Source organism: Sus scrofa, chromosome 3 (assembly GCF_000003025.6).
Source record: "Sus scrofa isolate TJ Tabasco breed Duroc chromosome 3, Sscrofa11.1, whole genome shotgun sequence".
Classification (NCBI taxonomy): Eukaryota; Metazoa; Chordata; class Mammalia; order Artiodactyla; family Suidae; genus Sus; species Sus scrofa.
In genome coordinates this window covers 126,526,631-126,552,789 of record NC_010445.4, presented here as the reverse complement: position 1 = coordinate 126,552,789, position 26,159 = coordinate 126,526,631, and the positions used below count along the sequence as shown (strand labels likewise).

The 26,159-nt window shown below is 44.8% G+C and overlaps 1 protein-coding gene across 4 annotated transcripts in view; it reads left to right on the top strand.

The window, feature by feature from the left end:
• The window catches only part of TAF1B (TATA-box binding protein associated factor, RNA polymerase I subunit B), a 59,023-nt gene extending 33,614 nt beyond the window's left edge, over positions 1-25,409 (top strand). For 3 of the 4 annotated variants that reach the window (XM_021087859.1, XM_021087858.1, XM_021087861.1), the window contains 7 exons: positions 3,557-3,704; positions 7,736-7,913; positions 8,735-8,781; positions 11,789-11,879; positions 17,868-17,938; positions 18,475-18,697; positions 24,632-25,409. In XM_021087859.1, coding sequence (XP_020943518.1) covers positions 3,557-3,704; positions 7,736-7,913; positions 8,735-8,781; positions 11,789-11,879; positions 17,868-17,938; positions 18,475-18,697; positions 24,632-24,836 — 963 coding nt within the window. In that variant the 3' untranslated portion in view covers positions 24,837-25,409. The remainder of the gene's footprint in view (positions 1-3,556; positions 3,705-7,735; positions 7,914-8,734; positions 8,782-11,788; positions 11,880-17,867; positions 17,939-18,474; positions 18,698-24,631) is intronic. The other variant, XM_021087860.1, reaches the window with a different exon arrangement.

The following is a 26,159-nucleotide window of genomic DNA, read 5'->3' as shown; positions in this document are numbered from 1 at the left end:
TTCTGAGAAACCCTTGCCTTGAGTGTGTTCTGTCCCTAAGTGCATTTTCTCAAAGTCAAAAGAAGACCATTCTAACCCAGGCGTTACGTGTTTACTGGCATTATTATATAATAGTTATCCGTGTTTCAGGGTCCTGTCAAATTTAGACAGGCTCCTGGCTCCCCCTCCCAGGGCTAAGGACAGGGGGACAGAATCAAAATGTGACACTGACACACTCTCGCAGACGGTGCTGTGCAGCAGGCCTCCCTCCTCCTGCCCAAGCTGAGACACTCGGCTCAGCCAGCAATGCAGGCCCCCCCGGAGTCGGGGGGTTCAGTGTGAGTAGGAGCAGAAGTCTGGGGGGGTTAGTCCAGAGCCAAGCCTTGGAGGGACAGTTGGGCCACCCCTTCAAGGAACGCTGGAGGCAGAAGGTGGCTGATGCTTGTGTGGCTGTTTTGAAGACACATTAAATCTTTCTTGCCCACCAGATTCCTTTTCTTTGTTGACCTTACAGTTACTTGTCATGCATTTATCATCCCTTAAGTTGGTTTTTTGAGATGATGATTTTTCAAAGGGGAATATTCACTGCTCTAGTGTTTATTTGCAGATAAAAATACTTAATTGCATCTCCTACCTGCATAAATTAAAAAGGATTAGAGTTGCCGTAAATCTTGTCAGTAATGTTAAATTGCTTCAACTTGAAAAGATGCTTCAAATTCTGTGCAAAATGAAGCAGAGGTCTAAGTAAATTAATTTGATAAAGGAAAATGACAGTTTTTTCTAAAGATCGCTGAGAATTTATGTTTTCCTTTTTTCTCTTTTAAATTCACATACCAGCATACAATTAATAGTATTTTAGTGTACAGGTAGAATTACTGTATCTCAGCATTAAAAAAAATTTTTTTAAAGACTGCATTGCTGCTTTGGATTGACAGAAATTTACTTTGTGTTCTTCAGCTACAGATGAGTCATGTGCTAATAGCATAGCATAAACTGAAAGCCTTTTTTTTTTTTTTCTCCTAAGGAACTCAAGAGTTGAGCCATTGAGACAGTGGTATCAAAATAAAGATACTACAAAGACAGTCGTAACTTTAGGCAAAGTATAATCAGGCATAGTTTAAATTCTAGAAAGTAACAGCTTGATTGTTTTCTTTAAGCCCACGCATGTACCATAACGTAAGACATTTCCTTGTGCTTTATGATTGTGCATGAGCGAATGTAGCAAGTGACATTTAACAGAGAAATGCATTCCTTCCGTTGGCTCCTAAACACCTCCACACTTTTAGAAGATGGGCGAGACGTGACTTAATGGTATTATTGGCTAAAATTGGGAAGCAGCTTTTCACTTAGAATAAGGAAGAACATTTTAATAATTAAACCCATTTAAAATGGAATAGACCACTGTCAGGGAAGGTATTGAGTTCCCATCACTGGAGATTTATAAGAAGGGCAGACATCTCCTGGGGATTTTGTAAAGTTAGACCATATACTTCGAAAGGTCTTCCTTCCAACTCTGATTTGCCAGTTAGGTTATTTCTCCTGCAAGGTGATGTGCCAGTGTTTCTATTACACAGAACAACTTACTCAAGGGATAGTATCTTTCTTTCCTACCACTTTTTAAAAAACTTTATTGCAGTAGCGACATAAAAAAGTAAACGTGTCACAAATGTACACAAACCTGATGAATTTTTATAACCTGAACCAGCCCCTGGATCAAGAAACAACCTTGATAGCACCCCGGAAGTTCCCCCCTTATGCTCACTTCCGGTCGTTACCTCCCCCACCCAAGAGCAGTCTCCTGAGTTGTGACTAGAGAAGCTCCTTGCCTGCCGAGTCGCTGAGTTTCACATACCTGGAATCATTCTCTCGCATCTGGCTTTTAACATGATGTTTTGAAGATTCGTATTATCGCACACAGAAGAGTCCATTTCTTTTTTTTTTTTTTTTTGTCTTTTTTGTCTTTTTGCTATTTCTTGGGCCGCTCCCACGGCATATGGAGATTCCCAGGCTAGGGGTCCAATTGGAGCTGCAGCCACCAGCCTACACCAGAGCCACAGCAATGCAGGATCCGAGCCGCGTCTGCAACCTACACCACAGCTCTCGGCAACGCCGGATCGTTAACCCACTGAGCAAGGGCAGGGACCTAACCCGCAACCTCATGGTTCCTAGTTGGACTCGTTAACCACTGCGCCACGACGGGAACTCCAAGAGTCCATTTCTTTTCTGTCTAGAGTCTGTCCCATTGCGAGACTGTGTCCACATTTACTGGATATTTACTCTCCTGTGTTTACTCTATTGTTGATGGCGTTTGGGTAGTTTCCAGCTTGGGGCTTTTACAGATGGCGTTGTTGTGAACATTCCAGTACGTGTCTTTCCGTGGCCGCGCATGTGTGTTTCTCTTGGGTTGTGGAGCCAGAATTGCTCCATTGTGGAGTGTGTGCATGTTCAACTCTAATAGATATTATGGCCAAACAGGTTTCCAGTACGTTTGTGTTCAGGCCCAATTTTAACAGGTCCTACCATATTGGAAATACTACTTTTTCTAAAATCTCATAAGCCTTTAAGGAAACAAATCTTGCTTGTAATAGTAACTTTCCATCTTGGAGTTATTTTTGTATACCTTATTTCTTTCTAGATTATAAACTCCTTGATGTTTTATTCATCTTTGTATTTCCCAAAGTGCCTTGCATAGAATAAACTCTAAATATTTTAATGTGAATGAATGAGTAAATGAGGAAAAATTATATGTAGTATTAACATGAAAAATGTTCGGAAACTGCAAAAATGTAAATAGCATACCCAGGAGTTCCCTGGTGGTCTGGCAGTTAAGGATTTGGCATTGACACTGCTGCGGCTTGGGTTTGATTCCTTAGCCCAGGAATCTCTACATGCAGCAGGCATAGCCGAAAAAATTAAAAAATAAAATAAGTAAATAAATTTTAAAAATAGCATACCCGATAAACTATAAGGGTGATCTTAAAATGAACAGATTTAATTTATTAATATTAGCTTATCGATTTTCCAGAATTCTATAAGAGGTTCTTATATGATATGTGGGAAACTAGAAGGTAAAATTGTGCATTTTTAACTATCAGACTAAACCCTAGTGTCATCTCCCACATGGAAGCATGTGAATATTATGTAACAGTGAAGCAGCTAAAATTGTTAGCTGGGAATTTAAAGACTGGATTTAAAGGTCCCAGGGAAGGAGAATGAGAGGTAAGCAGTGCTTTGGGTAATGAACGACGAGCCAGTGTGACTCCGGTTGGGGGGCAGCTTTCTGCCCGTCCCCAGATTCTTCCGTGGTTGGCAAGAGGTAACAGTTTCTCTGTATCATGGGTAAGGCCCGTAAGAGTTTTATGAGCCAGATCGAATTTTAGTGGCCTTTGAATTTAGCATGATGACTCTTTAAAACTGCTTAGTTGGGATTATTTGGGGTTTATGAGTATTTTCCCTTAATGCTTTCCTCTACATTCCAAATTTTAGTCAATGAATATAATAACTTTTAAAATCAGAAAATATGAAAAAAAAATGTATGTTGCAAAAATTGCTACCTTGACTATCGCTTTCATTTCAGTCTTGGCCCACCTATGAAGACATCTATAAAAAAGTAATCGAAGTGGCCACGTTTTTAGATTTGCCGCGTTTTCCAGCCATAACTGAGGACTGCTATCTCCATCCCAACATCCTGTGTATGAAATTCCTGATGGAAGTCAATCTCCCCGGTAAGGGTGTGGTGTACATGGCGAGGAAGCTTTGCCTTCGTCAGTTGTTGGGAAGAATATATTGAATCCTCTCACATCACAGAGTGTTTAGATCCACCTGACGGGGTCCACAGTGTCATGAAGCTTGATTTCAGAATCCTTTCTTGAAATACTTTGGACCAATTCTGGTGGTTTAAAGGACACCGTTGAGAAATACTGAGTTCTATTTGGGTGTGAGGGATAAGCTTAAGAGAACGTGTTTGCTTCCACAGTAAGTTTGCTGAGCACGAGTAAAGTAACAAATACTTCAGTGTGTGGTATTAATTACCTAGGCACCCCCCCCATTTGCAAGGAGCGTGATTATTACATAAAGAATTCTAATTTTCAACCTCCTGCAAGCTAATCTGTGGTAGCGTTTTTATTGTTCAGTAACACACTATTCCCAGTCTCTACAACAAGCGGAGACCAGAGTCTGGTAGGATGAACCCCAGAATGCGAAGACGGTCTGACTAGCCCTCGTTCACAATATACCAAGACGCAGGTCACCCCAGTGGAGTCCGCCCGTGGAATCCACTCCTGAAGTTCTTGCTAAACTAGAAATGTGAGAAATGCAGGACTTCTATTCTTAACAGAAAATACAAACATGGTTATGACTATATTATTGTTTGAGCAATGTAACAAATGCGATTCAATGTGTTTTTAATAGGAAAGGAAATGTTACCCAAAAAAAGCAAAAGTATATAAAACTGTATGTGTAGTATACCTTTAACTCTAAAAATAAACATACCTAACACACAGTATTAACACAGACCTAACATTTACAAATAGTAACACAAATGTAAATGTTAGGTCTGTAGTTTTAAAATATTTTTTAAAAGAAAAATGTCAGGAGTTGCCATGGTGGCGCAGTGGTTAACGAATCCGACTAGGAACCATGAGGTTGCAGGTTCGATCCCTGGCCTTGCTCAGTGGGTTAAGGATCCAGCGTGGCCGTGAGCTGTGGTGTAGGTCACAGACACGGCTCGGATCCCGCGTTGCTGTGGCTCTGGTGTAGGCCGGTGGCTACAGCTCCAATTGGACCCCTAGCCTGGGAACCTCCATATGCCACGGGAGTGGCCCAAGAAATGGCAAAAGGACAAAAAAAAAAAATCATTTAAGCTTTACTTCTTTGATAGTTTTTCAAAATACAGAAAGGTCCTGTGTCCTTTCATATATTCCTAAATCTTGAGCTTATAAAGGGAGTACTAGGATTTGGAGAGAATACAAGGAAATACCAAAATATAACTGATAGAGGCTGGGTTATGGCAAGTGTCTTGCTCATGCAGTTGCTGTTGGACAGAGATGAGGGTGGCAGTCTTTTCTGGCCAGTGTGTAATTTAATAGTATTTCTCACTGAACTCTTCCTGAGAGTAAGCAGTAGAATTAAACTCATTATAATATGCAGAGAGACACTGCCATCATCCGATTTTTTTTTTTTTTTTTGGCTGTACCTGCAGCGTGTGAAAGTTCCCGCACCATAGCAGTGACCTAAACCCCTGCAGTGACAACGCCAGCTCCTTAACCTGCTGCACCACAAGAGAGCTCCATGATATTCTTAGGTGCCTTTTGGAGACCATATTAAAAAGAACCAGGAGAGAGAAATTTCACTTCTCACAAACTGTTCAGTAGCAGTAATTTGAAATATAGAAAAACAAATTATACATGAATGTTACTGACTTCCTTAAAGAAACTTAAATATCCAACGGAAAGATGATGTTTAAGTAAAGTCGTGGTATATATATTCAGTGGAACATTATGCAGATTTTAAAGTCATGTTTGTGAAGAGTACATAGAAGCATGGAGAATGTTTGTATGGAAAAATGAACTAGGCCAAGCGACAGATTTAGATACAATATGACCATAGGTACATAAAAGGGTCATTAAAATATTATAAATAAATATACCAAAATACTGAAGTGCCGTTTCTAAGTTTTAGTAATGCATTTTTTTCCTTTCTTCTACCTTTATGTATCTTATAAATGTCCTATATTGAGTTCATATTACTTAATAATGGGGAGGGAACAATAAACAAAATAGATCTACAAACTAAGGTATCATAGTCTCCATACCTTAGAATTGATATCCTAAAATGTGACTTTGATGGGCAAACCACCCGTAGGATTATAAGAAGACCTCCCAGGTATCACCGTTTTCCAAATGTAAAGTCTGCTCTCCGCAATCCCATCAGCCCTCTGGTGCTGTTGATCAAAAAGAAGAGGCCTGGGCTGGAGTTCCCGTCCTGGCACAGTGGTTAACGAATCCGACTAGGAACCATGAGGTTGCGGGTTCGATCCCTGGCCTTGCTCCGTGGGTTAAGGATCTGGCATTGCCGTGAGCTGGGGTGTAGGTCGCAGACGCGGCTCGGATCCCGTGTTGCTGTGGCTGTGGTGTAGGCCGGCATCTGCAGTTCCGATTGGACCCCTAGCCTGGGAACCTCCATATGCTGCGGGAGCAGCCCTAGAAAAGGCAAAAAGACAAAAAAAAAAAAAAAGAAGAAGAAGAAGAGGCCTGGGTATTTGGCCCTTTTACAAGGATGGGTTTTAGTGCTCCCAGTAAGCTAAAAGTGCTTTTAAGCAGGCGGGGGCCGTAGGTGCCCCTCCTCAGTGCCCGTATGTGGGACCCACGCCCTCACTGAGGATGAGTAACCACCGCCTCTTTGATGACTTTGAATGCACCCCAAACGCATTTCTTAGCATTGTCCCTCGTACTGGGACTGACGGGCCTGCCAGAGAGAATTTCTGGCAGCTTTCACAATCATATGCATAACTTGCGAGGGACTTTATAGCGTTTCCAAAGTGCCTCCCTCATAGCACCTCATTTGCGGAGATGGAGGGAGGGCAGCTGGGTATCGCTGTGTGCAGGTGAGACAGAGCTGAGCTTCGTGACGCCCGCCTGGTAGACCCGTCCTCCCCCCAGAGCTGGTGATCTGTCCACCTAATGCTCCGTTCAGAAGCCTGGACGCCTTAGTTTTTCTCTACTGTCCTTGCTTCCTTCTGGTAACTTCTTCCTTTATTATTACTCCGTACTTTAGGCATAAGAGAGGCAGTCCAGATAGTAATTTTAAATAAATAAGGGAGCTATGTTAAGAAATGCCATTCTTTAGAGTAGTAATAATTCTGTACATAACATATACTGCATACATAATAATATATATGCTATGTGCAATGTATACCATGTGTAAGGTTATTTTTTAGAGTACGTATACTACGCTGCGGGAATCGACTCAGTAGCACGTGATGGCTGAGTGTGGGTAGAAAATTCAGTAGTTTATTATGTTCTTATAAATAACAGCTCCTCTACTTGAATTTAATTACAATAGAATGCGGTACATCCTAGGTACTTAAACTAGTGAGCACAGGAATTTGCTGAGTAAGTGAGAGTTTTCAGAGTATATCCATTCCCATTATCTTCTTTAATCTGTTTCCCTTCACCGTAACCCATTTTACAAATGAAGAAACTGAGGTGCAGTGATTCTAACCCAGAGTCGCAAAGCTAATGATTGGAAGCCTAAATGCAGAGGCTGTAGGATTCCTGGCTCCCAGCCCCACCTTGTTCAGCCTCGAATGACAGACCCAGTCTGTGCTGAGCATGTGATTGCCCTGGGAAAGCCGTGCGTCTAGTGAGATGCACTCGGGGGCTTCCAGCGCGCCAGCCAGGCTTCCTGCCAGCGAGCGAGTCCCACAAGGGAGTCCGTTTCAGGTCAATGCAAATTGCTCTAGAGACACAGGCAAGAAATACGTCTGGAACAATGAAAACCGAGTGTGGCTGTGCGCTGGGTGCCCAGCAGTGTCCCCAGGTAGTAGATGTTCGGGGAAGTCGGAATAGGAGAAGAAAGGCTTCGCCTAGCCATTCGTCTTCCTCTTCAGGTACCATTTTTCAGTTTATTCCCCAAACGTGTCTTGGAGTTCTAGCGTCATGGTTTAAGGTAAAGCTGCTTTTGTGGGTACACACGTTAGGATGGTCTTGTCGGCCAAAGAAGTTAATTCCTGTTTTATTGTTTTGTTCTTCGACAGTCGAAATGCATGATGTAACCTGCCAAGTGGTCAAAGTGACTGGAATAGGAGAAGTGGATTTTCTAACATTTGATCCTATAGCTAAAAAGGGAAAAGCTGTTAAGTATGATGTGCAGGCCGTAGCTGTCGTCATAGCAGCGCTGAAGCTGCTCTTTTTACTGGATGACAGCTTAGAATGGTAAGTGTACATCAACTTTACGAGCAAAAATTGTATTCTCTGCCTGGTTATTCGGAGTAAAGGAATCCCAGTGTTCCATCTCAATAGAAAAAGAGACCCTCGGTTGTCACAGAACATTGACTAGTAGCAGCAGTGGCTTCTTACATGATATTTTGACTCCGCTGATCATCAGAGATTTCATTCTGCCTTACTACGGTGTTGGGGTCATGTTTTCTTCCTATTTTTAGGTAGAGACACATATTTTTCATTGTTCTTCTGCTTTCTGAGATTGTGTTTTGTTTTGTTTTGTCTTTTTAGTGCTGCACCCGCAGCATGTGGAAGTTCCCAGGCTAGGGATCAAATTGGAGCTGAACTGCAGTTGCCCGTCTACACCACAGCCACGCAGGATCCAAGCCTCAACTGCGACCTACACCGCAGCTCACGGCAACACTGTAACCCTAACCACTAAGCAAGGCCAGGGACTGAACCTGTGTCCTCATCGATACTAGTCGAGTTTGTTACTGCTGAGCCATGACGGGAACTCCCTGATTTCTGAGTCTTAAATCATCACACACAAACCCTTTGTGTACCTTTAGGCTCCTGGCCCTACGTGTCTTCAAAGATTATTTTGGAAAGTAAGGAATCTTAAAATGTCACCGCTCCCAGACACCAACAAAGAGTGGCAGTATTTATGGTGTTTTTCCCGTTTCGGTGATTGCTTCTCCATTAAAAATTGGCTTTGGTTTCAAGTCCTGTGGTATACTTTTCTTTCAGAAGACGTCAAAATGTGACTGTCTTCAAAGAAGTGATTTGTAAATCAATTTGTTTATCTGTTTCTCCAGGTCTTTGTCTAACATTGCAGAGAAACATAATGAAGGCAACAAAGAAGGTACCTAATTTTGTTATCAGTCATATTCATAGTGATTGTAAATGATGGATTAAAAGACAGAATAAACTCAAGGAAGAAACTTGGAAAAATACACACACACACATATACCCATGTATATAAACTGTGCCTTGTACCAGAAATTGTTTACATGTAATTATCTAATTATATCTCAAGGCCACTGAAAAAAAACCTCAGGGACTTCTTCCTACTCTTTGTAAGGCCTGGCTGCTGCTCACTAGCCACACTAAACCATCAGCTTACTGGCAGTTGTGCAACTATACCATCTATTGTAACGCCTGCAGCCTTTGCTCACACTGGTCTTTTACCTGAAACAGTCTTTCCTTCTTACCTGCTGACGCTCTGTCCCTGGCGAACCCGTCTGCCTTCTTTCAGATGCGACGTAAAGACCCTCTTCTCCCTTCTCTTCCCGTCCACCCCTCACCTCCCCCTCCCAGGTCGGAGCTAACCCTTCCTGCCCCAGCCACTCCTGTCCAAAGGCCCATTAGTGGGTGAACATGTCCCGTTGAAACTGGAGGACGAAGGGTGTCTGTCAGTATTCGTAGCGTGCTTGGGACCCCTGGCGTCTGGTGGGTACTGTAGGCATAGCAGGCAGGTAGCGGGTCGAGCTCGAGCTTCCAGGAGAGGGACCTTATCTTTTCTACTTTTTTTTTAATGTATCTTTAGTATCTAACATAGTGACTGGCCTCAGATCAACTCATTAAAGTTTGGTAAATATGTGAATTCTTCAGTTCAATTCTAGTGTGTTAATGTCCTCCCTAGAATTTATGATCATTGTTTTATTTTTAATTTCAGTTTTATTGCGGTATGATTGACAAAAAATTATAAGGTATTTAATGTGTACGTTGCGGCGATTTGTCATGTGTACACACCGGGAAGGATCCGCCCGGTCCCGTCCGGTGGCATCTCCGCCACCTCCCGTATTTACCTCGTTGTGTGTGTGAGGATGTTTAGGTGCCCTCTTAGCGGATGTCAGGCCCGCATCCCAGCCTTATCAGCAGCAGTCGGCGTGGTTCAGTCAGAGCCTCGGCTTCCTCGGCTTCCTCCCCTTCCAGCCGAAGGTCGGTCCCCTTTACCACTGCTCCCTGTTCTCCCCCCGGCTCAGCCCCTGGCAACCACTTTCCTTCTCTCTATTTCTATGAGGTTTTAAAGGTTCCGCATATATATTCCTTGGTTTTATTTATTTATGTGTCATTCATTCTTCCATTCATTTGTTTATTTATTTATGTAGTCTTTTTAGGGCCACATTGAAGCATGTGGAGGTTCCCAGGCTAGGGGTCAAAGCGGAGAAGTAGCTGCCGGCCTACACCACAGCCACAGCAATGCCAGATCCAAGCCACATCTGCAACCTACACCACAGCTCACAGCAACGCAAGATCCTTAACCCACTGAGCAGGGCCAGGATCGAACCTGCATCCTCATGGATACTAGTCAGCTTCATAATCCACTGGGCCACAACGGGATCGCCTGTTCATTGACTTTAGGAGCTTGGATTTAACAGTGGCAGTCAGTTGGTGTGTTCTTTCCAGGATATGGACAAAATACTTCTTCTGCACATCGCTTCGTGTTGACCTCTACATAGAGTCAAAGGTTGGACAAGATGTCTTGCAGGAGTTCCCATTGTGGCACAGAAACGAATCCGACTAGGAACGGTGAGGTTGTGGGTTCGATCCCTGGCCTCGCTCAGTGGGTTAAGGATCTGGCATTGCCGTGAGCTGTGGCGTAGGTCACAGATGAGGCTTGGCTCCTGCGTTGCTGTGGCTGTGGTGTGGACCAGCAACTGTAACTCCAATTCGACCTCTAGCCTGGGAACCTCCATATGCCTCGAGTGCGGCCCTAAAAGCAAAAAAAAAAAAAGATGTCTTGTCATGCTAAAGGGTCATCACGGACCGTGTGGACGTCTAAAGTGTGCCTTGACGTATGCTCTTCCCTTCCATCCTCATAATGAACTGACGCTGTCAGCAGGGCAGGGACTGTTGTCCCCTGTCCCCTGCTTAAGCGCAGTATCGATGAGGAACTTGAGGCTTAAGAAGCTGTGACTCACTTAAGGTCAAAGAACTTTGGGTTCCATTAATCATTGTAGTTTTCCTCCTTCCTTATAAGCTCTTGTGGTGGTTGGCCCTTCTCTGCAGCTGTATGGCCTATAAGGCCGTGTTGGGTTAAGCGGGGGTGCTCTTGGCCCGTCAAAAGCTCTGTAATTAGACATGGAAGGGACACTGGCTCCGTCAGAGAATGAGAACAGTTCAGACTTTCGCTCAGCTGTCCCCCCGCAAGCCTTCCCTTCTTCAGACTCCTTCGCTCTCTCAGCCTCCTTTCTGCTGTTACCTTTACTTTCATTGTTTCCCCTCCCTATTCTTCCCATCTCCCCATAGGAATTGAATAAAAGAGTGAGGAGTAAAGGTTTATGCTTAACTGTGTTCAATTCTGTTGCCTCTCCATCCTCGGCGGCTTGCACACCCACTCACACCGCTTGTCCATTTCAGTCTGCTCTCTCACTTATCTTAGAGTCTTTGAATGTGGGTTAGGATTAGAAAGGACAGAAACAGAAGTCCCGATGCAGCCACGGCAGTGCTTTCACACGCTTTCCCATCGTCCCTTCCTTACTTCACGTGTTCTTAGACGTCTTGGGACCCCACCCTGTGCCAGGTACTGTGCTGGGTGTTGCTGAGTCAGGAGCAGGCGGCCTGATGGTGTAATATTCTGCATGAACAAAGTATGTCTTCCGGTCCCAGGGAGGCTATAGTCAAATCTAGGAGAGGCAGATATACAAGGAGACCGTCTCGGTATCATCCAGTTAGGGCCACGGTACAGGTGCGACCTCGGAGAAGGAGCGAGGATTGCGCAGGAGTCTCGTGAGAAAATGAAGACAGTCTCCAAGGGCTGGTCTGTAGGCGTTTCGTCGTATCGGTGAAGGAAGACTCGGATGAACCGTGTATATTGTTATAAAGTGCCGTATTTGGTTAATAATCATGGGTTTCCTTTCTTTCAGATAAGCCGTGGTTTGATTTCAGAAAATGGTACCAAGTTATGAAGAAAGCTATTGATGAGAAAAAGCAAAAATGGGAGGAAGCCAGGGCGAAGTATGTTACCTCTTCTAGTTTTAGACGCTTTTACTTTATTTTGAAGTCTGTTACTTTGCATCTGAAAGCTGAAGTTTCATTAGTTTGGGTTAACCAGCTTTGGGACATTTTTCTCTAAAAATGCTAGGCCCTATTTCCGAATTCACTTTTTTCTTTTTTACATTGCTATTAACTATGAACTGAACCAACAATATCCTTTTTTATTAGTCTTCCTTCTGATCCAGGACCAATCCAGAGCACCAGCGTCCACTTAGTAATTAACTTTTTGTACTTTGCATGAGTCTCCCCTGCATTGCTAATAATCCTCCCTCTTCCCCTTCATCAAAGTTGGTCATTTCCCGTCTAGCCTCCCCAATATTATAAAGATTATAAATGTAAACCCGTGACATATATAATGGAATATTCCCCCCAAATAAAAATCCCTATAGGGTTCTTAGGAGTTCCCTTGTGCCTCAGTGGGTTAAGGATCTGGCATTGCCACTGCTGTGGCTCTGGTTATAGCTGTGGCATGGGTTCAGTCCCTGGCCCAGGAGTTTCTGCATGCCATGGGCATGGCCAAAAAATAGACATGAAGATCCCTATAAAAATCAACACAAAGGAAAGCAGAGAAAGAGGAGTATGTTTAATTCTGTCAGTCTCACCATTTGACTCTGAATTCTCATTCTGATGTGGATCCGCTGTGGCAGAGTAGAAAGAGCATGCGTCAGATTCAGCAGTGCTGAGTTTGAATCCTGCTGGTGTTAACAGCTCGCTGTACGACCATGGGCAAATTACTCAACCTCTAAGCCAAAGTGCACTCAAATTTAGTTAGCTCGGAAATTTTTTAAAATTGAAACATAGCTAATTTCTTAGAGGCGTGTCAGTTTCTGGTATATAACAGAGTGACTCGGTTATACATACATTCTTTGACAGACTCCTTTCCGTTGTAGTTCGTTATAAGATGTTGCATGTAGTTTCCTGTGCTGTACAGTAGGACTTGCTGTTTCTCTCCTTTACATAGAGTAGTTTGTATCTACTCATCCCAAATTTCCCCATTTATTCCTCACCCCCTTTTCCCCTTTGGGAAAGTCTGTTCTATTTTAAAACAAGGCCAATTTTAACAGTTTTTAGTATTGCACGTACAAGTGCTATCATATGGTATTTGCCGTCCTCTGATTTATTTCACTTAGTATGATCATCCCTCATCCATCCATGTTGGTGCAAATGGCGTGATTTCCTTCTTTTTGTGGCTGGGTGGTGTTCCGTGCATCTGCTGATGGACATTTAGGTTGCTTCCATGTCTCGGCTGTTGTGAATAGTGCTGCTGTGACCATCGGGTGATACATCTTTTTGAATTAATTATAGATGTCATCTCTTCCACATACGTGCTGAGGAATGGGATTGCTGGGTCATGTGCTGACTCTTTTTTTAGTTTTTTAAGGAAGCTCCGTACTGTTCTTCACAGTAGCTGTGCCAGTTTGCATTCCCGCCAACAGTGTAGGAGGTTTCCCTTTTCTCCACACCCTCTCCAGCATTTATTATTTGTAGATTTTTTTAAGTGATGGCCATTCTCATCAGTGCGAGGTGATCCCTCAGTATAGTTTGGATTTGCATTTCTCTAGTAATGAGCAATACGAGTACCTTTTCTTTCTTTTTTTTCTTTTTCTTTTTTTTTCTTTTTTTTAGCTTTTTTTAGGGCCGTGTTCACGGCATATAGAGGTTCCCAGGCTAGGGGGTCTAATCGGAGCTACAGCTGTTGGCCTACACCACAGCCACAGCAACGTGGGATCTGAGCCGTGTCTGCGACCTACACCACAGCTCATGGCAGTGCCAGATCCTTAACCCACTGAGCGAGGCCAGGGATCGAACCCACTACCTCGTGGTTCCTAGTTGGATTCGTTAACCACTGCGCCACGACAGGAACTCCCTATGAGTACCTTTTCATGTGCCTGTGGGTCCTCTGTATATCTTCTTTGGAAAAATGTCTGTTGAGGTCTTGGGTTATTTGTTTTTTGGTTATTGAGCTGTATGAGCTGTTTGTTTATTTTGGAAATTAATCCCTTGTCTGTCAATCACATGCAAATATTTTCTCCCATTCTGTAGGTTGTCTTTGCATTTTGTTTATAGTTTCCTTTGCTGTGCAAAAGCTTATAAGTTTGATTAGGTCCTAGCTGTTTGTTTCTGCTGTTATTTCTACTGCTTGGGAGACTGACCTAAGAAAACATTGCTCCGACTTATGTTAGAGTATTTTGCTTGTGTTCTTTTCTAGGGGTTTTATGGTGTGATGTCTTAGAGCTAAGTCTTTAAGTTTAGTTCATAAATTTTCGGAAACACTGTGTCTTATATGATATAAGATAACGTCGTTGGAGTTCCCGTTGTGGCTCAGCGGAAATGAACCTGACTAGTTTCCAGAAGGTGATCCCTGGCTCCACTCCATGGGTTAAGGATCTAACGTTGCCACGAGCTGGGGTATAGGTTGCAAACCTGGCTTGGATCTGATGTTGCTGTGGCTGTGGTGTAGGCTGGCAGCTGTAGCTCCAGTTCAACCTGGGAACGTCCATATGCTGCATTGCAGCCCTTAAAAAAAGGAAAGACAAGGAAAAAATATGTTGTTATAGATCTCTGATTTGAATGGCTTTTGTCTTTTCTTAGAACTTTGAGTCTTATGAGACTTTGAAGAAAAAGTTAATATCTCTGTATTTTAAGTAAATCTATGATAGCAACTCATCTGATCAAATAATTTCATATCCGTAGGGATGACAGTGCTTGCTTTACACTCTTAACTAAGAACGAAGTTTCGATTTCCTCAAGTAGAGTTAGATATTTTCCTCTAAATTTTAGAGAACTTTTAAATAGAGAAAGAGACCTACGGGAATGAATAAAGCACCGTGGGAGAGAGAATCCTTGCCACGGGGGGCAGAGGGGATTCACATTTTCATACTGTTGAGGTTGGATACACAAAAGTGAACGAGAAGAGGTGGGGGGTGAACTGAACCTGGCGGCCTCAGACACCAGGAAACTGGGTCCTCTCTGTTCCTTGCTGGAGAAGGACTGTCATTACTCATTGGATCTCCGTGGGTATGAGAGCAGCAGCACACGTGCATTCGTTTGCTGAGGTTACCTTGGAGAATCAGCTGTTGGACCTTCCTTGTCTGCCGCCAGCTGGCGTCGGCCTGACCACCCTGAAGACTCGGGGTTCGGGGCTGGGCCACTCGGGCGTCTCATGAACTCAAACCGGGCTCCAGCGTACCCTTCGGGCGTAGCTCTTAGAGCCCAAACGCATATTGCAGTGTTACAATCAGTGACACCTCGAAGACCTACTGACTTTTAGCTCCTTTGCGGAAGAATTGAGTGACCGAAGAAAGTACGTCCACTTGCGAAATGTCATTTTCCAGGCAGACAGCAGACCTCGGGGAAGAGCTTGTCCTGAGGACCCGTTCCGAAGATCCTTCTTCGCAGAGTGTGTGCTTGGGGCTGAGGGAGGTAACTCATGTACGTCACTGCTGCCTGGCCCTTGGGCAGAGCCCCAGTGCCGGCGGATGTCCTGTTTTACCCTGCCCCACCTCCAGCAGTGACACATTTCTAGTTTTTCTCTCTCTGTCTGGACAGCGTCATCTTCCGTATTGTCAGATGAAAGTTATTAGAGCATTGTCTCTAGCTAGGCGTGGGTCCCTGCGCGTGTGATTATAAAAAACACAAGTAAGCAATCGTTGAAAACCTAAAAACAGCTTCAGAGACTGCTCGGAGGCCGTGCAGCCGCCCCGGAGATGTCGAGAAGAACATGGAGGAAAGTTTAAAAGCGTGAGCAAAAGCTCTTTGCCGCCTTTTAGGTTAGACAGCAATTTCTTAGATATGATACCAAAAGCATGATCCATAAAAGAAAAAAAAGATAAATTGGACTTCATCAGAAGAAAGAGTTTCTGCTCTTCAGAGGACCCTGTGAAGAGAAGCTTCAGGCTGGGAGAAAATATGTGCAAGTCACGTATCTGATAAAAGATTTGCACCTAGAATATATAAAGAATTCTCACACAATAGGCAAACAGACAACTCAGGTTTTTAAATGGACAGAAGATTCCAACAGATACTTCACCAGATTGCCTGTGTAGATGGCACGCAAAGCGATGCTCAGCATCATTAGTTGGCAGGGAATGTAAATCAAAAGCACCAAACATTGAAACAGAAAACTGACCATACCAAACGTAAGAATGCAAAATGTGACAATTATTTTGGAACGTTTGGCAGTGTATACACTCATTTAATTCCTAGGTATTTACCCAAGTGAAATAGAAGCTTAAGTTCATGCAGTAATCTATGTATGAATGTATGTAGCTGCACCTGCTTCATTCGTGGTGGCCAGAAACTGGCAACGGCCCAGATGCCCTTCAGCTGGAGATAGATAAACTGTAGCGTATCTGACAATAAAAAGGAACAATCTTCTGATACAGCCAGCAATGTGAATGGATTGTAAATACATTGTACGAAATGCAAGACTCAAAAGGTTACATTTGGTATGATTTCATTTATATGACATCCTGGAAAAGGCTAAACTATAGGGAGAGAAAAACACATCAGTTGCCATTCCCATTGTCGCTCAGCAGTAACGAACCTGACTAGCATCCATGAGGATGCAGGTTTGATCCCTGGCCTCGCTCAGTGGGTTAAGGATCCAGCCTTGCCATGAGCCGAGGTATAGGCCGAAGCTCAGATCTGGTGTTGCTGTGGCTGTGGTGTTGGCCAATAGCTGCAGTTCCCAATCGATCCTTAGCCCGAGAACTTCCATATGCTGTGGGTGTGGCCCTAAAAAGAAAAAAAACAAGAAGAAAAACACATCCGTGCTTGTCTGAGATCAAGTTTAGCTGGGGGGTTGGGGAGGAGTTGCCTGCCAAGAACATGCAGGGGCCTTGGTGTGTGGAGCTGGTCTGTAGATGAGCCGTGGTGGTGACACACACTGTGCGTGTTTAACAAAACTGGTAGAGCCGCACACTGACGCGGGTCCGTTTTCCTACATGAACACTGTGCCTTAACTTCTCACGGTGGGGCAAGAAATATTTGGGAAGGCTGGACGAGGCAGGCGTCCCGGTGGAAATAGACTTGGTGACATCCTGGAGGAAATATGAGGACTTGATAGTGGGCCTCTGTCTTGTGTAGCTTTTGCAGTTGGGGGAAGAAGTAAAGTAAATTTTTAAGGAAGGTTCTAGAGAGAGCGTTTCTCAGACCACCCACCTTCCCCATCTTCCGGGCAGGTGACCCCAAGGAGGCGATACGGCCTCCTTGACTGTGGCATGGTTGCCACCCGTACAGGGGTTTACTATAAATCCATAAGAGAATCTGTCTGTATTAGGTATTCGTGAGGAATTTGTAACAGTGGGTTTATCTAGGGAGTGGGGTTAGAATCTTTAGGGAACGTCTGTATTTTTAGAGATTTTTTTTTTGCCTTGGGTATATTGTCACTTTTATTATTTGGTAAAATACGTAACGGAAAGGTATTTGAACGAATCACAAACGGCAAGCCCTCTGAACAGTTGGCGTGTTGTGTGGTTCGTTCAAGTCCAGCTCACTCAGGGTTTTCGGGAAGGCCCCGCCTGTTAGGTGATTGCCCCTCGGCCGCCGAGAGGTGCCCGCTCCGGGGTGCTGACAGGTCGGCAGCATCTGCAGGCCGCCGCGCGGCCAGGGCCGGGGGCAGCGGTTATGTCTCAGGCGGCTTCACTTTGAGAGGACAGCAAGGGGATTTCACGGGGAGGGACACCGCTGCTGCGGTTTTATGTAACGAATGGCTTCTTGGGGATCGTGTGGCCTCTGGGAGGCTTTGGGGCGGAGCAGGGCCTTCTGTCGGCTGCGACTGCTGCCTCCTGCGGTGCTCCTTGCTTACCTCTGGGTCGTACCCTCTGTAGAGACCTGTGTCCTGCAGGAGGTCCTTCTACCCGAGTCTCAGGAGTTTCAGGGGTCGTCGTAAGCGTGTTGGGGTCATCTCTTCTCCGCCCTGCTCCAAGTGGTTTTCTGCGTTCACAGGTATCTATGGAAAAGTGAAAGGCCACTCTACCACTCAGCCATCGACAAACCAGTGGTCTATAAAAGAAGAGGTGAGTCGGACTTCCTCCCGTCGCCGCCGAGCAGCAGCACAGTGGCGGAAAAGCTGGGTGTCTTGACCTGAAGGGAGACACAGACGTGCTTCCCCACTGCGTTAACAAGGCGCCAAAGCGCACTCCCAAGGAACGCCACCTCCGAAAGAAATTTCAGTGTCTAGTTCAGGATCAGTGTCTCACTCCAAACGGAAGTTAAGTTCCCACAAAATCTGAAATGCTGTGTGTCTGTGACTTTCAGACCCTTCATTTGGAGAACTGCTTTTGGTTGTCGTTCTCATTCTTTTTAAGACTTGTGTTAAAATATAGATGGCATAAAATTTACTGTTTGAAACCTTTCCAAGTTGACTTTCGGGGCGCCCCTCGTCCAGTTCCCGTTTCCTCTCAGTGTTACCCTCTTGCCTTTCATTTGCTGTACATTTGTCAAAACTAAGACGCCAGCTCTGGTACCTTACTGTCAGGTAATCTGCAGTCTTTATTTGTGATTTGACATTAGTTTTTATTTCATTCCTTTTCTTTTTTTCCCTTCCTTCCAGAAATGGTGGTGAGTCTACAAAAACAATTTAGCACACTGATTGATTCCACGCCCAGTGTTGAAAAAAGAAGCCCTTCAAGTTTTCAGTTCAACTGGACAGCAGAGGACAGTGATAGAACCTGTTTCCATGAACACAGCCTCCAGGGGGTCCTGAAGCAGAAAGGCCAGTCACTGACAACCAAGAATTCCCTGTACTGGCTGAGTACCCAGAAATTCTGTAGAAGGTGTGTGTGATGCTCTTAGAAATCCCGGAGTAGGAGCGCCCATCGTGGCGCAGTGGTTAACGAATCCGACTAGGAACCATGAGGTTGCGGGTTCAGTCCCTGCCCTTGCTCAATGGGTTAACGATCTGGCGTTGCCGTGAGCTGGAGTGTGAGCTGGAGTGTAGGTCGCAGACGCGGCTCAGATCCCGAGTGGCTGTAGCTGTGGTGTAGGCCGGGGGCTACAGCTCCGATTGGACCCCTAGCCTGGTAACCTCCGTATGCCGCGGGAACGGCCCAAGAAATAGCAAAAAGACCAAAAAAAAAAAAAGCACGGGATGGGGGCACCCATCTAGCTCAGTGGAAACAAATCTGACTAGCATCCATGAGGCTATGATGGGTTCAAGCCTTGGCCTCGATCAGTGGGTTAAGGATCCTGCATTACCACGAGCTGTGGTGTAGGTCACAGACGCGGCTGGGATCCAGCATTGCTGTGGCTGTGGTGTAGGCCAGCAGCTGTAGCTCCGATTCGACCCCTAGCCTGGGAACCTCCATATGCCACGGGTGTGCCCTAAAAAAAAAAAAAAAGAAAAGAAAAAGAAAGAAATGACAGGATTTAAAAAAAAAGACGAAATCTTTCGTTTGGCGTGAAGTAGTATTCTTTGCTAATTAAAAAAAATAGGCTGGATATCTTCTAAAGGAGTCAGGCTGTAATGAGAGCCAGGTAGGTTGTTTGATGGGATTAGAAGATGGTGAGCTTATAATCAAAACCATCAGAATTACACACTGAGCCTCGTTTATGAGTGTTAGGGATGGAGGTGTTAACTGCCTTTGATTGTTGTGGTACTCATTTCACAGTATAGACACTATCAAATCATCCTGTTGTGGCGTTCCCTTGCAGCTCAGCAGCTTAAAATCTGGCGTTGTCACTGCAGTGGCTCAGGTCACTGCTGTGGCGTGGGTTCAATCCCTGGCCCAGAAACTTTCCCATGCTGCAGGTGCAGCCAAAATGATTTAAAAAAAAAAATCATCCTGTTATAGCCTTAAACTTACATAGCTTGTGTGTCAATGATACGTCAGCAAAGCAGGATGAAGTTTTAGATCATAAAGACATTTCTCATTGAGACCTTAGGTCTTTACACCGACCTCCTTACACATCGACGCAGGCATCGTCCCCAGGGCAGGTCCCCACAGTCGTGCAGGGGATGCGCTGGCGAATGCAGCTGCCCGCATCCCAGCCCTGCTGGTGGTGCGCAAGCTGTGCTCCAGCTCCCCAGCTCTGCTGCCCTGATTGGGAAGCGAGGGGCGATGCTGACCTGGCTCCTCTTCTCAAAACCCCTGGCGGCTCCCGTCTCATTTCAGAGTGAAGTCGGGAGACCCCCTCTGTTCTCTGACCTCCCCTGCCCCCCTCTTCTCTTGCTCACCACCCCTGTTCACACCAGCCTCCTGGCTCTTCCTGAACTTGCCTGACACACTCCATGGCGGGTCTGGGCACATGTCATACCTTCAGCCTGGAACGCTCTTCTGCTCTGTCTCTACATGGGCTCACTTGCAGGTTTTTGCTCAGATTTCACTTCTTCAGAGAGGCCTTTCTTAACCATCATGTCTGAAATATCACCAGCCGTCACCCTCACCCACGCCCACACACCCACACACACACCTCATCACTCTCTGTCCCCCTTGCTTGTTCTTTCTTTTTCCTTATAGCTCGCGTCACGAGGGAATGTGTTGTGTGATTATGTATTTATTCCGTGTATTCATCTGCCTTCCCACAGAACAGGGCTTGGCACATAGTAGGTGCTCACTACGGTTGGTTGGTTGGTTTTTGTCTTTTTAGGGCTGTCCCCGATGCACATGGAGGTTCCCAGGCAAGGGGTCAAATCAGAGCTGCAGCTGCCGGCCTACAGCACAGCCACAGCCACACAGGATCCAAGCTGCGTCTATGACCTGCACCACAGCTCCCGGCAACACTGGTTCCTTAACTCACCGAGCAAGGCCAGGGATCAAACCTGCGTCCTTATGGGTCCTAGTTGGGTTCGTTCACCACTGAGCCCAACAGAAACTCCTAAGTGTTTGTCGAGTGAATGAATGGAAGACAGAAGCTTCCTCGTATGGTTTTAGGAGAGTTAAACGAGTTGGGTGTGTCTGTCACACAGTAAATGCGCAGTAAATGATCACCGTGATTTAACAAAATGATGTTTATTAGAATTTAACTTCCGGAGTTGAATATCAATCGAAGATGAGTACAGTGTAGAAAACACAATAGAAGACAATGAAATGAAGTCATCCGCATTACAGTTTACTGCTTAAAAAAAGTTTAGCGGAGTCTGGAGTGGTTAAGGAGTGTCCCTGTCTTAACAGCAGCAGCGAAAGGCCAGAATCCCAACCCCCGGGTCAGCTCTGCATCTGAGGGCGATACAGTCCTTCGAGGGGTCAGTGCAGTGGCTTCTTCAAGATTTACGGTTTCATCAAGTGGAAGGGAAAAGCTATGATGCTGGCTGGCGGGCTCCGTCCCCATCCCCACCGCGCCCCATAGGACCGGGAAGTTGGGACCTGAGGCGCTGTTGCTCTTCTGCCTGCAGAGCTGGTTCTGGAGGAGTTGGGGTGGGGGCGACACCTTCATGCTTTTTACATGATCCAAAGTTTAGATGTTCTTCATGGGTTTAATACTGTAATAGAAGACGGTTAGTTATAAAGAGACATTGATGGAGTCAGAGGTGAAATTGTCGAGATGTTTTTCCCTGCGTGCATTTGACGGCGGAGCACGGCACCAGCGATGCCGTAACTTTGAGCACCCAAGCTGTCCGGTTACCTTTGCCTATTTATTTTTAATCTACTTATTTTTTATTTGGGCCACACCCGCAGCATGTGGAAGTTCCTGGGCCAGGGATCGAATCTGAGCTGCAGCTGGGCCAGATTCTTAACCCACTGCACCTACGGCACAGCTGCAGCAGGGCCAGATCCTTAACCCACTGCACCAGGCTGGGGATCAAACCTGCGCCTCAGCAGCAGCCTGAGTGGCTGCAGAGCTGTTGTCGGCTCCTTAACCCATTGTGCTACAGCGGGGACCGCCACCTTGTCTATTTAGACTACAGCCTAGAACCACAGGGTGAGCAAAAAAGGGTTTAGCCAATCTTAGTAAAAAGGTCACCAAGTCCATGACTAAAACTATACGCTTTTCTCAGGATACCCCTTAGCCCCTAACTCGGAGCCCGCACACACTGCCCAGAGGGGTGTGTGTGTGTGTGTGTATGTGTGTGTGTCTGTGTGTCTGAGCTGTCTGATTTCCAGTTTCCTCTTCAAGAGGAACTGAGTAGGAGAGAGACTGAGAGCTACTCTGCTGATAAGCGTCCTGACAGCAAATGTGGTGCTACTCCTTTGACAGACAGTGTAGGGACTGGCAGAGAAGCAGACCAAAGAATTCAGATGGCCCTTCAGAGACACGGGATCACTGCCCAGAACCAAGCAAGCCTGACCGAGTCCCAGTTCGAGGGTGGAGCATGGTCCCAAATTGTGTGCACTCGTGGGGTTTGTTCTTCTTACCACTATAAAAGTGGATAACTTGTCACCATGTAATATAAGCGCTTTAAAAGAACATGTTGAATGTGCTCTAAGATAACCAAATAATGTATAACTCAGTTTTTAAAGATTTCCACCCCAAATGGTTAAAACGAAAGGTTTTGGTGCTTAAGAGAGCAGATCTTCAGCTATGTGGAGAACCTTGTCACGCTGAAGGGCTCATTTTGAGGGTTCGGAAGAGACAGACACTGTACTGCAGAGTAACTGTGAGAACCCCGAAGCCTCGAGAACTGAGGGGGAGGCTGCATGAGCCTCCAGACCCGCCGGGCGGTTGATCCTTCTTGTCTGAGGTGGAGCTAACTTTCCTAATCAATGTAAATTATCGTATATTTGATTTTATCGCTTACAACTTTAGGATAATTTTCTGAGTTTATGATAAGGAATGTATACCCTAAAAGATACTATTATTGATTCAGCTTAGAAATGAAAAGTCCTTACGTTAGCAAATGCTTTGTATACCTTTTCTTATCTTTCTCTTGTAAAAGTAGAGCTTTCCCTAGAGTCCCTACGTAAGGGAAACGTCATTTTCCCCTCCTTGGATAATACTGTCTGAAAGAATCTCTCTTAATATAGCTAAAATTTAAAATTAGATAAGAAGGGAGTTCCTGTTGTGGCTCGGTGGTTAACAAACCCGACTAGCAACCATGAGGATGTGGGTTCGAGTCCTGGCCTCACTCAGTGGGTTAAGGATCCAGTGTTGCCGTGAGCTATGGTGTAGGTCACAGACGTGGCTCGGATCCCAGTGGCTGTGGCTGTGGTGTAGGCCGGCAGCTGCAGTTCCGATTGGACCCCTAGCCTGGGAACCTTCATATGCCATGGGTGCGGCCCTAAAAAGACAAAAGACAAAAGAGAAAATAAAATAAAGTGAAATTAGAGAAGAAGAAAAGCCAAGAGGCTCTTCTTTTTTTGTGAGAATCCCTATATATTTTGTTTCCATTAAAACAATCAGCACAGAAACAATTGAGGCTTTTACATCGCCTAGCAGTAAACATAGTAGGCCATAGCTTTTTTGGCATATTATTAAAGTAGCCTTAAGATTTTAAGTGGAAATTTTAAAAAATCACCTTTAAAGGCGTGTAGGGAAAGTGAATATTTTTGAGCCCTTGCCGTGTGCCAACCATTGGGGAAGTGCTTACTATATATTCTCATTCAGTCCTCTGCCATCCTGTGAGGAGATGTCGTTGTTTTTTCCTGTTTCACAGATGAAAGAACCAGGAGTGGTTCGTTATCCTTGGTCACCACAGAGCTCGGTGGTCCAAACAGAAAAATTCTCTCAGGAATTTAGGGCCGTGTGCGGTGTACAGTCCCAGTACCTGGATACGGTGAACCGGGTTTAAAACCCCTGTGTTGCGGGACGTCCCAAGTACCGTCCAAAGTAGCGAGCACAGCGCAGTGACCCCCGTAGCCATCGCCACCCCACTCCAGCAGCTGCCAGCGTGTCCAGCCCAGCTTCGCCCGCGTCCCGCTCGCTCCTTCCCCTGTACTCGCAGGCGGTGAGGGTGCGGGTCCCGCACGGCAGCCTCTCCTTCATCAGACGTAAAAGACTCGCGGTAGTTCCTTAACGTCAAGCGTCCGTCAAGTGTCTAGATTGTCCTGATTGTCGCGTCATTTTTTAAATAACTCAGAATCCGAGGAAAGTCCATACCTGGCAGGTGGTCGAGATCTCCCTTGAGCGTCTGGGTTCATAAATTCCCCCGTTATCTCTTTTCTTCCCCCTTGTAATTTACGTATTGAGTAATGCAGGTCATGTGTCCTGAGCAATTTCCCCTTGTCTAGATGTGGCTGATTACAGCCCATAATATCCCTTACATGTTCTGCTGCCCCGGTGTAGACAGCTTGGTCGAGTTAGTGAGCAGTTTCAATTAGTGTTTGGGAGATTGGATGGTAGTTACAGATTTCATCAGATTCAGGGTCTCCTACTTCCAAACTAGCAAAATCACTTTGTAAACACTTCTTTCTGTAACGCATACAAAATTGCAACGTACATTATTTATTCAGTCTGGTGTCTTATTTTGGATGGGGGTTGGGGATTATTTTGTTTGTTTGTTTGTTTCAAAATATGTCCAGAATCTCTCCCCCTTCGTGCTTTTGTTTGCCTTGACCCACCTAGACTGGAGGAGGAGGTGTGACACCCGGCTCTGTGCCACCTGTGTCCCCTGCGTGGTGGCCAGGGACAGGGACAGTGCTAAGATTTTCTCCTTGCTAAAGTTGAGATTTCCTTCCTGATGGTTCCAGGTTTCCTTCCAATTCAGAGTGTGTTTGTATTTGAAGCCTCACCATATACATATTTGTTAAGTTATTTGGGGTGTTCACGGGATAGAGCCATACGTTTCTAAATGACCCTTTAAATGTAACCTCTTCCTTTTTCTTCCCTTCTAGCTATTGCAAACATGTGACAACCTATGAAGAATCGAATTTTTCTCAGAGTTATCAGTTTATACTAAATCTCTTCTCCTTCTTGCTAAGAATAAAGACCTCCCTTCTCCATGAAGAAGTAAGCTTGATTGAAAAGAGACTTTTTAAAACAAAATACACTAAAACAACAAAGAAATCTTCAAGATCCAGAAAAGCGAGAAAAAGTTGAGAAAAAACAAATGGAAAAATTGGGGCGGGAGGAGGGGTGCACCCATGATATGTGGAATTTCCTGGGCCGGGGATGGAACCTGTGCCACAGTCATGGCAATGCCAGATCCTCAACCCGCTCTGCCACAGAGGAACTTCCAGAAATATTTTAATAGTGATAATAATGTCAAATTGTAATATGCATTCCAGAGAATGGTGAAAAATAGCATTTAATTGCACACATGTACATACATAGACACACACATATATACATACATATGTATTAAACTGCGTGTAAAATGTTTACTGGAAAAGAGGTGAACTTTGAATTTATTTTTTAAATTGTGAATGTTCTCATTGTTAAAATAGCAGTGGCGTGGAAATGGCATTCAGAAATTTGTTTTCGTTGTATTTGAAAGCTAAATTTGCTTTTTAAACTGGATTATTTCCTTACTCTTTATACCCCAGAGTAAATCCCAGATGGATCCAAGATCTAAACATTATAATTTTGTATATGTATTAGAAGTACGTGTGTTGGAAACGCGGCATTCTGATTTGGTTTGTTTATTCATGCAATAAACCCCTATCGAGCAGCGTGTATGTTGCAGGCACATGCTAGACCCAGACTCCAGCGCTGAACAAGGCTCTAAAGATCGAATGTTCTCACTGCGCTGGTCTGTCTCCTGTGGGTGAATAGTTTGAGCTGTGAATGCCTTCACTCCTAAAGAAGTAACGTTTCTTGGTTAGGCTTAAAGGTCATTCATAAGGTTGAAATGGATGCAAAACCTTATTTTTCACTTCTCTTTCCTCCCTTATTAATAATCCTTCTTTGTGGGTAACCCAAAACCTTTCCTAGCTTTGAGCAGTCTGTCTCAGTATTTTTAAGTGTATGGAATTTGTTAGCAAGTGGGGACTGCCTGAAGCTCATTGGGTCTGGGTTGAAAAGGTCGTCTTTGTGGGGAGGTTTTCAGCTACAGGTCCAGGGTCTTTATTATCTATCAGGTTATTGAGGTTATCTATTTCTTCTTGGGAAAGCTTTGCTGTTCAAAAGAATGAAAATTTAAGCCACTAGCTGGGCAAAATATGTGCAAAATATATCTGATAAAGGACTTCATCTATACAAATAATTCTTACAGTTCAATAAGAAGCAAACAATCCAATTAAAAATGGGCAGATTGAAGCAGATGCTTCACCAAAGAAAATATACAGAGAACAGATAAGCGCTTTGAAGGTGCTCGCTCAATATCGTTAGTTATTAGGAAAATGAAGTTAAAACCAGAAGGAGAGACCAATACACACACAAATGACTCAAATGTTACAAGACTGTCCACAGTATTGACAAGGA